The sequence below is a fragment of the Salvelinus alpinus genome, chromosome 10 (genome assembly GCF_045679555.1).
Source record: "Salvelinus alpinus chromosome 10, SLU_Salpinus.1, whole genome shotgun sequence".
NCBI lineage: Eukaryota > Metazoa > Chordata > Actinopteri > Salmoniformes > Salmonidae > Salvelinus > Salvelinus alpinus.
Genome location: NC_092095.1, coordinates 27,831,267 through 27,845,095, shown reverse-complemented (window position 1 = coordinate 27,845,095; position 13,829 = coordinate 27,831,267). Strand labels below are relative to the sequence as shown.

The 13,829-nt window shown below is 40.6% G+C and overlaps 2 protein-coding genes across 2 annotated transcripts in view; both read left to right on the top strand.

Moving 5' to 3' along the window:
* The window catches only part of LOC139531829 (collagen alpha-1(XXI) chain-like), a 54,049-nt gene extending 51,769 nt beyond the window's left edge, over nt 1–2,280 (top strand). Inside the window, exons 30-31 of the mRNA XM_071328703.1 lie at nt 639–716; nt 1,079–2,280. Of these exons, the coding sequence (XP_071184804.1) occupies nt 639–716; nt 1,079–1,269 (269 nt within the window). The 3' untranslated portion in view covers nt 1,270–2,280. The remainder of the gene's footprint in view (nt 1–638; nt 717–1,078) is intronic.
* Nucleotides 2,281–12,258: 9,978 nt separating this feature from the next.
* Nucleotides 12,259–13,565, top strand: LOC139531346 (C-C chemokine receptor type 3-like). The gene has a single exon (XM_071327819.1). It carries the CDS (start codon nt 12,279–12,281, stop codon nt 13,341–13,343), a length of 1,065 nt encoding a protein of 354 aa, XP_071183920.1. The 5' UTR covers nt 12,259–12,278; the 3' UTR covers nt 13,344–13,565.
* The last annotated feature ends 264 nt before the right edge of the window (nt 13,566–13,829 follow it).

Sequence of the window (13,829 nt, the reverse complement as noted above, 5' to 3'; positions counted from 1 at the left end):
GACAAAACGGATGGCACTGTGATAGACTGCATCCAGTTTGCTGAGTAGAGTGTTGGATGCTATTTTGTAAATGACATCACCGAAGTCGAGGATCGGTAGGATAGTCAGTTTTACGAGGGTATGTTTAGCGGCATGAGTGAAGGGGGCTTTGATATGAGTCTGGAAGGAGAGTTTACAGTCTAGCCAGACACCTAGGTATTTGTAGTTGTCCACATATTCTAAGTCAGAACCGTCCAGAGTAGTGATGCTAGTCGGGCAGGTGCGGGCAGCGATCGGTTGAAAAGCATCCATTTAGTGTTACTAGCATTTAAGAGCAGTTGGAGGCCACGGAAGGAATGTTGTATGGCATTGAAGATTGTTTAGAGGTTTGTTAACACAGTGTCCAAAGAAGAGACAGCGTAGAGGTGGATCAGGGAATCACCCGCAGCAAGAGCGACATCGTTGATATATACAGAGAGAAGAGTCGGCCCGACAATTGAATTAAATACAATACACTACTGTAAATACATTTTCAATGTATTTACAGCTTCATAGAAAGTGTTACCCACTTGAAGTAACAGTGGAGTATGTTATGTTAGCAGGTGAGCTAGAGTCATGTTGGTTCTATACACAGTATAATGATTAGAAATCATCTTTAGGTGACACTGGACCAAGAGGACTCAAAGGCACCAAAGGAGAGGGTCATCCAGGGTTGCCAGGCCCTACTGGACAGTCAGGTAAGCTAACAGAATGGCGAATTAACCATTGGGCGCTAACGACATGCTAGCTGTTGATTAGCCGTACACCTAGGGATTAGCACCTAGGGATTCAGAGATTGAACAGGCTAAAGAGGCTAGTTAGTGGTTAATCATGACTAATTTGCCCCTTCTATCAGCGATTGGAGTCTTTTAAAAAGGTATCCTCCAGAGAGCATAAACTGCTAGCTCGCTTGCTATACCGACACAAATGTTCTTCTAGAGCCTCATATCCCATCACTCCATATGAAACCATCACCATTGATTATTCTGAAACATGAAAACACACTGCTCGTTCTGTGGAGACATATCCCCTTATAGTATTTCTTCTTAATGACGGGCAGGAGTTCAGGGGCCTCGCGGATCGGATGGCATCGGACGCCCGGGCACTCAGGGGATGCCTGGGAAGTCAGGAAGTCCCGGAATGCCAGGGAAAGAAGGGTCATCAGGACTACCAGGAGTGTGTGACATGTCTTCTTGCTACCAGGCGTACAACCTCAGGAATGACCCCTACAGCAAAGGGCCCAACTTCTGAGAGGAAGGGCCCCTAGAGGGGAGGACGGGCTTCAATGTGGGGGTCAAGATGCAACGTCATACAGTACTTTAAGACAGTGATGTCCAATCTTTTCGGCAAAGGGGAGTGTTTAGCTGAAGGCTTTTGCTCCAGCCATACACTAACACACCTGAATATGGAATAAAGGTCTGCACCCACACTGGGTCTTTGCGTATAAGATTGGACACCTATGCTTAAAAGCCCTCTCCTCGTGGACACCCAGACGTTTCACATATTTGTTCTAGCCCTGAACTGGCACACCTGATTCCATTAGTAAAGGGCTTGGTGATAATTGACTAATTGAATCAGGTGTGCCAGTTCAGGGCTACAACAAATATGTAAAAAGACCTATGGTCCCTGAGGAGACGGTTGGGAAACCCTGTTTAAGGCATATGGGAGTCCACTTTGCTGTTCAGTAGAAATATTTGTCCCGATTAACTGAAACTAGGTCTATATTGAGACACATGCGTGGTTTCATATACTGTATGTTTGTAGGTTTCAGGATAAATTATAGAAACCATATGTTTTGGACATTTAATGGTGATTGTCCAAAGAGAATCATCATAGTCCTTGGTACTGTAACGCTACCTCCTTGCTGGACACGAGGCATTACATACATGTATAAGTACACCAGTGAAAAATGTTTTGTAAAACCAGGGTGTGAAACATATTTAAAAAATGTTATACCATAAGATTTTGTTGTCAAGCCCTCCATATGTAAATATTTTACAGCATGTCAAAATGTAAATATGTTGTGGGCTGAGGTAAACACAGAGTAACTGCTAATTAGTACAATAACAGGCTACCTGGATTCAACCACAGAATGTGCTAATATAGTGTGCCTGGTGCATTTTTACAAGACAACATTGTGAGTATTTCGGCTTAAAATGTATCCCAACTACGAAAACTGTACTGTAGATAATATATTAATTCACCTTGTGCCTTTATAAACCCATACCATAAATGAAATTAAACCTCAGGAACTACTTCAAATGTGTTTTGCATATCTTTGTTAAAACATGTTCTTTGTTTGATACAGCCAAATGATTCATATTACATTGTCCATACTTCATGTAAAAATAATATTTTACTTTAAATATCATACTATACCTTAAAATACTACAGTATACCTCCTGATGTAACTACAGGGGCTACATGATGTGCTATACTTCCTGATTTAACTACAGGGGCTACATGATGTGCTATACATCCTTATTTAACTACAGGGGCTACATGATGTGCTATACCTCCTGATTTAACTACAGGGGCTACATGATGTGCTATACCTCCTGATTTAACTACAGGGGCTACATGATGTGCTATACCTCCTGATTTAACTACAGGGGCTAGATGATGTGCTATAGCTCCTGATTTATCTACAGGGGCTATATGATGTGCTATACCTCCTGATTTAACTACAGGGGCTAGATGATGTGCTATACCTCCTGATTTATCTACAGGGGCTATATGATGTGCTATACCTCCTGATTTAACTACAGGGGCTAGATGATGTGCAATACCTCCTGATTTAACTACGGGGGCTATATGATGTGCTATACCTCCTGATTTAACTACAGGGGCTAGATGATGTGCTATACCTCCTGATTTAACTACAGGGGCTAGATGATGTGCTATACCTCCTGATTTAACTACAGGGGCTAGATGATGTGCTATACCTCCTGATTTAACTACAAGGGCTACATGATGTGCCATGGGAGATGACAGACGCTGACATGTGTATGAATGGTTTAGCTGTTTTGGAGTTGTTGTTTTTTTACATTTAAAATATTGTAATATATTTTCAGATACTTTTATGTATTTTATGATATCCAAGTTTCCATCTTTTACATCAACTGTTATGTGGTTATATGATTGGACTGTACTGTATATGGGTGATTCTGCATGAGTGGTGCAAAAAAACATCTAAGTATCCAAACGTAGGACATTTATTTACTTCCTGATATGTTCTCATAGAATCCAAGGCAATAACAAACATACAGTTACATTTAATATAGTACAAAGTAATTGTTTATACAGCTATTTCTATTCAGAGGTGGCTGTCCCAAACCCTGACTCCTAAACTTCATGTTTGAAAATAAAGCAATTCATGATTTTTGTAATTTTTTAAACACTTATTTCAATAGAACGTCTTGAGGTGTTCTATTATTACATTCAATGCTACTGATCTAATTAACAGTTTTGTTTATTTTTAAACGTCTTTCAAAAAAGAAATGCTTTTGATGTCACTACTGAAACACTCACAATAATAGACTAGAATGAATGTGTCTTAATAAGCCAGGGTTTCCCAAACTCGGTCCTGGGGCCCCCCCTGTGTGCACATTTTGTTTTTTTTGCCCTAGCACTACACATCTGATTCAAATAATCAAAGCCTGATGAAGAGTTGGTTATTTGAATCAGCTGTGTAGTGCTAGAGCAAAAAAACAAAAAACTAAACCCCAGGATTGAATTTGGGAAACACTGCCTTAAGCCACAACCCTACAAATATCACCAGGTGATGGGATTGCACCCCTCCAGCATGGCCACATGGTGAGTAGTATGTCTGCAAACATTTTGAAGAAAATTTGTTAGCAAGTTGGTAAATCTTCATGTATTTTTACGAAGTGTCACTACCGAAATATCACTAAATATGTGAAGCAAGGGTTTTTCTTAATTTTTTTGACTATTTTCTACATTGTAGAATAATATGGAACACATAAGGAATCATGTAGTAACCTAAAAAGTGTCAAACAAACCAAAATATATTTTAGATTCTTCAAAGTAGCAACCCTTTGCCTTGGTATGCAATCTGGTTTCCGCTCAGGTTATGGACGTGTCACTGCAACCTAAAAGGTCCTCAATGATTTCACCATTGCCCTTGATTCTAAGCACTATCGGTTCTGGGGGGGGGGGGGGGGGGGGTTGTGCCCCTGTGAAAACAATTTTGGACCCCCTTGTGGCCCCCCTAAATGTGGAGTATGAAATCATTTTTACATTTTTTTTTGCTATCGTTCTTTTTTTACAACCGTTATTAGACAGTGGCAACGATGATTATTATGAACATGGTCTTTTGCCTGCTAATGCCTGCAATGCAGTGAAGAAAACGATATGACAACAATAACGTCTAATGTAACTGGCCCCTCTAACAGTACAACTGGCCCCAGCTTGGCCTCCCCAGTTGAAATGGTCTAGAACCGCCACTGATTCTAAGCAATGTTGTGCTGCTATTTTTATTGACTTGGCCAAAGCTTTTGATACGGTAGACCATTCCATTCTTGTGGGCCGGCTAAGGAGTATTGGTGTCTCTGAGGGCTCTTTGGCCTGGTTTGCTAACTACCTCTCTCAAAGAGTGCAGTGTATAAAGTCAGAACATTTGCTGTCTCAGCCACTGCCTGTCACCAAGGGTGTACCCCAAAGCTCGATCCTAGGCTCCACACTCTTCTCAATTGACATCAACAACATAGCTCAGGCAGTAGGAAGCTCTCATCAATTTATATGCAGATAATACAGTCTTATACTCAACTGGCCCTTCCCCGGATTTTGTTTCTTAGTGTCCAACAAGCTTTTTCTGCCCTTAACCTTGTTTTGAACACCTCCAAAACAAAGGTCATGTGGTTTGGTAAGAAGAATGCCTCTCTCCCCACAGGTGTGATTACTACCTCTGAGGGTTTAGAGCTTGAGTTAGTCACCTCATACAAGAACTTGGGAGTATGACTAGACTGTACACTGTCCTTCTCTCAGCACATATCAAATCTGCAGCCTAAAGTTAAATCTAGACTTGGTTTCCTCTATCGTAATCACTCCTCTTTCACCCCAGCTGCCAAACTAACCTTGATTCAGATGACCATCCTGCCCATGCTAGATTATGGAGACATAATTTATAGATCAGCAGGCAAGGGTGCTCTCGAGCGGCTAGATGTTCTTTACCATTCGGTCATCAGATTTGACACCTCTTAGGGATAGGGGGCAGTATTCGGAAGTTTGGATGACTGAGGTTCCCAAGGTAAGCTGCCTGTTACTCAGGCCCAGAAGCTAGGATATGCATATAATTGGTAGTATTGGATAGAAAACACTCTAACGTTTCTAAAACTGTTAAAATAATGTCTGTGAGTATAACAGAACTGATATGGCAGGCGAAAAACAGAGAAGAATCCATCCGGATATTTGTTGTTGTTGAGGTCACCACTCATTGAAATGGCTGTCTATGGGAAAATCAAAGGAATACCTTCCAGATTGCTTCCAGTAGATGTCAACAGTCTTTAGAAAGAGTTTCAGGCTTGTTTTTTGAAAAATTAGCTAGAATTGGTAGTTTTTCTAGGTGGCTCCCATTTTGGCTGTAGTATTGTGGATGCGTGTGGATGAGGGCTTCGTTATTTATCTCCGGTAATGAACATACTATTCTCCGTCTTAAATTTTATTGTTTATTTACATATTAGGGTACCTGAGGATTGATTAGAAACGTTTTTTGACTTGTTTGGATGAAGTTTATTGGTAACTTTTGGGATTCCTTTGTATGAATTTTGAACGAGGGAAACCGGTAGATTACTGAATCAAGTGTGTCAACTAAACTGACTTTTTTGGGATATAAAGAAGGACTTAATCGAAACAAAACAACCATTTGTTATGTAACTGGGACTCTTAAGATTGCAAACAGAGGAAGATCTTCAAAGGTAAGTGATTTATTTTATCGCTATTTCTGACTTTCGTGATGCCTCTGCTTGTTTGGAAAATGTTTGTAATGCTCTTGTACACGGGGCGCTGTCCTCAGATAATTGCATGGTATGCTTTCGCTGTAAATCCTTTTTGAAATCTGACAAAGCGGCTGGATTAACTTCTTGAGAATACAGGGGGTGCTATTTTCCCATTAGCATAATTTGCTCTACAGATTAAACTGCCTCTTATTCAATTATTGCTCTTACTATATGCATATAATTAATACCATTGGATAGAAAACAACCTCTAGTTTCTAAAACCGTTTCAATTTTGTCTCTGAGTGATACACAAGTCATTTGACAGCACTTTCCCTGACCAAGAAGTAGAATGCAAGAAGTCTATGCTCGCTTCAACGCTCTGCCTATATATGGTCATGACCCCTATGACCAGAAACACACTTCATTCGCCTTCCTCTGGGTGTCAAGAGGACGTCAGAGGAGAAATTCTTTGTTTATCTGGTACTGACGTGAAATAAGACCTATTTCTCTTTCTTTCTGATTCGCACGAGTTGGAGCTGCGATTGTGTACTGTTTTGCTGGCGTTATGGATGAAAACTATCTCCGTGTCGAATTTTGTTTGATACATGTGACCATATCATCGTAATGTATGTTTTTTCAATATAGTTTAATCAGATTATTTGAATTTTTTCGGGAGTTTTGCGATGTTCCGTTGTCTGATTTTATTTACGTTTGAGAGATCCGTGCCACTCGACCAGTACCTGTGCTAAATGGAGTGGGAAAGGAACAATTCTGAACGGAACCAACGACTCATCTTGACAAAGGACACTTTGATCAACATTCTGATGAAAGATCAGCCATAGTAAGACCCAATTTACGATGTTATATCATATCTGTTGTGCATGTGAACTGGCCGTGGGCGCCTAGCCGAATCTGCCTGGTATAGCTATGCTAATTTAGCGCTACATTTTGTTTTCGTTATAAAACATTTAATAAATCTGAAATATTGTTTGGATTCACCAGATGTTAGGCTTTCAATATCTGTACGCTGTGTATTTTTCTGAAATGTTTTAAGATGAGTAATTCGTTATATGACGTTGGTCTCTGTAATTGTTCTGGCTGGGTCAGCACTATTTCAGATTGCAGCTGCAATGTAGAACTGTGATTTATACCTGAAAAATGCACATTTTTCCAAAAAAAAAACTATGCTATACCATAAATATGTTATCAGACTGTCATCTTATGAAGTTGTTTCTTGGTTAGTGGCTATATATATTTTTATTTAGTCGAATTAGTGATAGCTACTGACGCAGGAAAAAACTGTTGGGAGTAAAAAAATAGTGTCCTTTGCTAACGTGGTTAGCTAATAGATTTACATATTGTGTCTTCCCTGTAAAACATTTTAAAAATCTGAAATGGTGGCTTTATTCACAAGACCTGTATCTTTCATCTGGTGTCTTGGACTTGTGATTTAATGATATTTAGATGCTACAAGTTACTTGTGACGCTATGCTAGCTACTCAGTGGGGGGGGGGGGTGGGGGGTGCTACCGGATCAGGGTTGGTGACTCGTGAGAAGTTAACAAGAAGTTAAGCTTTTAAACGATGTAATACACTTGTATTTTCATGAATGTTTAATATTACGAATTTTGTATTTTGAATTTCGCGCTCTGCAATTTCACCGGATGTTGTCGAGGTGGGGCGCTAGCGGGACGCCTAGCCCAGAAAGGACATATCACTGCACTCTATACTCTTCTGTAAACTGATCAACTCTGTATACCTGCAGCAACACCCACTGGTTGATGCTTATTTATAAAACCCTCTTAGGCCTCACACTCCCCTATCTGAGATATCTACTGCAGCCCTCATCCTCCACATACAACACCCGTTCTGCCAGTCACATTCTGTTAAAGGTCCCCAAAGCACACACATCCCTGGGTCGCTTGTCTTTTCAGTTCGCTGCAGCTAGCGACTGGAACGATCTGCAACAAACACTCAAACTGGACAGTTTTATCTCAATCTCTTCATTCAAAGACTCAATCATGGACACTCTTACTGACAGTTGTGGCTGCTTTGCGTGATGTATTGTTGTCTCTACCTTCTTGCCCTTTGTGCTGTTGTCTGTGCCCAACAACGTTTGTACCCTGTTTTGTGCTGCCACCATGTTGTGCTGCTGCCATGTTGTGTTGTTACTATGTTGTTGTCATGTTGTGTTGTTACTATGTTGTTGTCATGTTGTGTTGCTATCATGCTCTGTTGTCATGTGTTGCTGCCATGCTATGTTGTCATCTTAGGTCTCTCTTTATGTAGTGTTGTGTTCTCTCTTGTCGTGATGTGTGTTTTGTCCTATATTTTTATTTAATTTATTTGTATTTTTAATCCCAGCCCCCATCCCCACAGGAGGCCTTTTGCCTTTTGGTAGGCCGTCATTGTAAATAAGAATTTGTTCTTAACTGACTTGCCTAGTTAAATAAAGGTTAAATAAGAAAATTGAATGACAGCTTTGCAAACTCTTGGCATTCTCTCAACCAGCTTCATGAGGAATTATTTTCCAACAGTCTTGAAGGAGTTCCCACATATGCTGAGCACTTGTTGGCTGCTTTTCCGTCCTCTGTGGTCCAACTCATCCAAAACCATCTCAAATGTGTTGAGGTTGGGTGATTGTGGAAGCCAGGTCATCTGATGCAGCACTCCATCACTCTCCTTCTTGGTCAAATAGCCTTTACACAGCCTGGAGGTGTGTTTTGAATCATTGTCCTGTTGATAAACAAATAATAGTCCCATTAAGCGCAAACCAGATGGGATGGTGTATCACTGCAGAATGCTGTGGTAGCCATGCTGGTTAAGTGTGCCTTGAATTCTAAATAAATCACTGACAGTGTCACCAGCAAAGCACCATCACACCTCCTCCTCCATGCTTCACGGTGGGAACCACACATGCGAAGATCATCTGTTCACCTACTCTACAAAGACACGGCGGTTGGAACCAAAAGTCTCAAATTTGGACTCATCAGACCAAAGGACAGATTTACACCGGTCTAATGTCCATTGCTCGTGTTTCTTGGCACAAGCAAGTCTCTTCTTCTTATTGGTGTCCTTTAGTAGTGGTTTCTTTGCAGCAAATCGACTATGAAGACCTGATTCACGCAGTCTCCTCTGAACAGTTGATGTTGATGTGTCTGTTACTTGAACTCTGTGAAGCATTTATTTGGGCTGCAATCTGAGGTGCAGCTAACTGTAATGAACTTATCCTCTGCAGCAGAGGTAATTCTAGGTCTTCCTTTCCTGTGGCGGTCCTCATGAGAGCCAGTTTCATCATAGCATTTGATGTTTTTTGCGACAGCACTTGAAGAAACTTTCAAAGTTCTTAAATGTTCAGAATTGACTGACCTTCATGTCTTAAAGTAATGGACTGTCGTTTCTCTTTGCTTATTTGAGCTGTTCTTGCCATAATATGGACTCGGTCTTTTAGCAAATAGAGATATCTTCTGAGAGAATGCCAAGAGTGTGCAAAGCTGTCATCAAGGCAAAGGGTGGCTACTTTGAAGAATCTCAAATATATCATATATTTTGATTTGTTTAACACTTGTTTGGTTACTACATGGTTCCATATGTGTTATTTCATAGTTTTGATGTTTCACCATTCTACAATGTAGAAAATAGTCAAAATAAAGAAAAACTCTGGAATGAGTATGTGTGTCCAAACTTTTGACTGGTACTGTATATGTTTTCTGGGATGTACATCTGTTTAAATGAAAGAATGCCAGCTATATGTTAGAAATTTGGATTCTTTAAAGTACAAAATAAGTCAAAATTGTCCAAACTGAAAAGGTCACAACCGAAACAATTGACGTCATAGAGATATGTAGAGGTCTCATCTTCGTATCTGTGCAATTATGGCGTCTGTGACAGCACAGGCAGCGCCATTTAAAAAATGTTTTTATATTTTTTTTATTTCACCTTTATTTAACCAGGTAGGCCAGTTGAGAACAAGTTCTCATTTACAACTGCGACCTGGCCAAGATAAAGCAAAGCAGTGTGACAAAAACAACAACACAGTTACACATAAACAAACGTACAGTCAATAACACAAAAGAAAAGAAAAATAGAAAGATCTATGTACAGTGTAAATGTAGAAGAGTAGGAAGGAGGGCAATAAATAGGCCCTAGAGGCGAAAATAATTACAATTTAGCATTAATACTGGAGTGATACTATTGAGGCTGTCTCCATTGTAAAGTTGCATGTGCTATGCTCTACCAGCTGAGCTACAGATGACCACCATGTGAGTAGTGGACAACTGCACACTTCAAGAAAAAGATGCATAGCCACCAGGGGGCCTCCTACCCTCCATGTGTCCAAACATTGACATCTATTTGGCCCAAATATAAATGTCTATAATGTGCTATACTGTACTGTAATGTACTGTACTCTACTGAAGTTTCTTACAATTGAAGAAAGGGCCCACGGACTCTTGATGTAGTGGTCTTGGTCTTGAGACCACTCAAGACCATGTAATTTGGTATTTAACTTGTCATAGGTCTGGATCTTGGGTCCGATGTCCTGGTATAAATCTTGGTCTTGGCTCCTGGATATTACCATAGTCTTTGGTTTACAAACCATAGGCAACCCAATTTGAATAAAAGAGTGCTCTCTAATCATTGGGTGGTCACTCCCAACCCATAGGAATCCCCACCCAGTTGACTACTTTTAAATGGTGGAAGCCCTCCATGGCAATGTCTGTACTAAATGAGTTATATCCATCTAGACCACTGGTTCTCAATCCTGGTCTTGGGGACCCAAAGGGGTGCACATTTTTATTTTTGCCCTAGCTACTGCTGACTCAAATTATCAACCCATCAATAGGCTTTGATGATTTGAATCAGGTGTGTAGTGCTAGAGCTAAAACAAAAATGTGCACCCCTTTGGGTTCCCAGGACCAGGATTGAAAACCACTGATAGACTCCTCCATTTATCTCTGAATGACACTTGACAACGAAATGCCTGTTGTTTTGCCAAAATAAAGATAGGTACAAATTATAATTTAAACATCTACCAACATAATTAATTAGATGCACATGTAATTTAATCACATAACACATTTCAGATTCATAAAATCAAGATTTAACATTTTACAGAGAATAATAGAGATGATAAATATCAAAATTCAATTTAAAGGTACATTTTTGGTTAATTTGGTAAGGAAATAAAAATGTAAAAATTAATCTGTAAAAGGTTAATCAAAATCATCACTAAAATGTTCGTCTTCCAGCAGGACAACAACCCCAAACACACATCAAAAGCACCCAGGAATGGTTCCAGAAGAAGCACTGGACTGTTCTAGAGTGGCCAGCAAAGAGTCCAGATCTGAATCACATCCATAACCTATGGCAATAACTGAAAACAGCAGTTGGTGCAGGGCACCCCTCAAACATTGAATAATTAGAGCAGTTTGCTGCTGAAAAGTGGGCCAAATTACTATCTAGAAATGTGCAGCAAGCTCATTGATGGCTAAAATAAGCATTTGTAGGGATTTATCTTGGCCAAAGGTTGGCAATAATTTTGTCCATGCCATTTGCCTTTATTTTCTAAATATAAATTGTAAGCTTAAGTTAACAAAAATAAAGTTGGTTCTGCAATGTTAAAAATTCATTAACAAGGTGTGGATACCAAATGTTTTCTTCAATTTCAACTGATTTTAGAAGATATAGAGAATTATTTTAGTAAAGTGCAAGAGTGCAAATATATTTGTATAGTATACATATCCACCTGACATATGTTGGAAGACGTGTGCTGAAAGTAGGATACATAGGACACACACAATGATTTTTTTCCCAACCCCCAATATGCGCCACTTCTGTAGAATAGAAAGATCAAATCTAAAGGCTAGATGACAAAGGTCTGATTCAGAGGATGTTATGCATCACACCCGGCTGACACACACACACACACACACACACACACACACACACACACACACACACACACACACACACACACACACACACACACACACACACACACACACACACACACACACACACACACACACACACACACACACACACACACACACACACACACACACACACACACACACACACACACCTACCTCCCCTGTGTATTTCCTAACCTAGGCTGAGTCTTACTTGAAGACAAGAAACTTTTACATTTACTTGCTGCAAGCAAGCAAACAAGCCAGCCAAAAGTTTCAGGTAAGTCAGCTAAAATTGATATTTTCCTCTCTCAATTTCTGCTGATTTAAATAAGTTGTTTACTGTAAGAGCTGACAATGTTTTGACAGGTTTTGAGTAAACACACCAAGCAATGGAAATGGACATGAACTCCTCGATTGGGGAGACAACAGCGGGCTACCCGGACTACAGCTCAGAGACGGACGCTCCGCTCTGCAACAGAGAAACGAATCACAGCTTTGGGGTCAAACTCTCCACCTTCTACCTGCTGATTTTCACACTGAGCGTGGTGGGAAACAGCTTGGTCCTCTATATCATCTGCAAGTTCGAGAAACTCAACACGGTGGGGAACATCTTCCTCCTCAACCTGGTGGTGTCGGACCTGGTCTTCATGTCCAGTCTGCCCTTCTGGGCCGTATACCACCACAAGTCCAGCTGGGTCTTCGGCCGGGTCTGGTGTAAGATTGTGGGCAGCGCCTACTTCCTGGGTTTCTACAGCTCGATCCTGTTCCTCACTCTCATGACCTTTGACCGGTACCTGGCAGTGGTCTACGCCGTGCCGTCCACCAGGCTACGTCGGAGGAGCTACGCCCTCGCCTCATCCGCCGCTGTGTGGGGCATCAGCCTCCTGGCGTGCATCAAGCCGTTTCTACTCTACGACCAGGCCGAGCATTACTACCAGGGGTTGGTGTGTGAGGAGGTTGGTATCCCAGAATCGATTGTCTCTGAGGAATTGGAGCTGTCGGGGCCATACCTCCAGTTAGGTTTGTTCTTCCTATTTCCTCTCATTGTTGTTTTTTACTGCTACGTTAGGATTGCCGTGACGGTCATCTCCTCCAGGATGACCAACAAGTACAGGACGGTGAGACTCATATTTGTCATAGTACTGCTGTTCTTTGCATGCTGGACTCCTTATAATGTGGTGGTGATGCTTCAAGCAGCTGAAGTCGACTGTGTGAAACTCCGTAAACTTGACTATGCGCTGCATGTTACTCGTATGGTCACATATCTGTACTTCTGTATCAATCCTGCCTTCTACACCTTTGTGGGGAGAAAATTCCAGAACCACTTCCGGATTCTGCTGCAGAAACATATGCCGTGTTTAAAGAACCATGTCTCAATCAATGGTAGCCGGACACTGTCACATATTAGAAACCCTCAAGTGGGCATGACTAGTCAAACAGATGTTCTGGTATGATATAGGAGCCCTGTGGCACAGGAATGTACATTAATTAATGTCTTGGAGTCTCATATTAGTTAATGAACCTTGAAAAATTTATGTAGCTATTCCACTGTGCCTCTGCCTCTGCACTGCTTACTATTTGGGGTTTTATGCTGGATATCTGTAAAGCACTTTGTGACAACTGCTGATGTAAAAAGGGCTTAATAAAATACATTTGGTTGATTGATTGAAAATAAATGTGTTTATACAATGTTAATTGTAGACGTGAGTTACCCCCTTACTATGTAAAGTGTTTGAATACCTCGGTTGATAGAAAGGCTCTTTATAAATACAATCCATCATTAATGCTCCATTATTGTACAATTTCAATAAAATGTTATCAAGAACTTGGAGACAAGTCGTGACAGTACAAGTTAAGACATGACTTAATGTGTCATAACAATGTGCAAGTCATTCTTTTCTATATTTACTCTCAGTAAAAAAATTTACATTTAGCCTCTG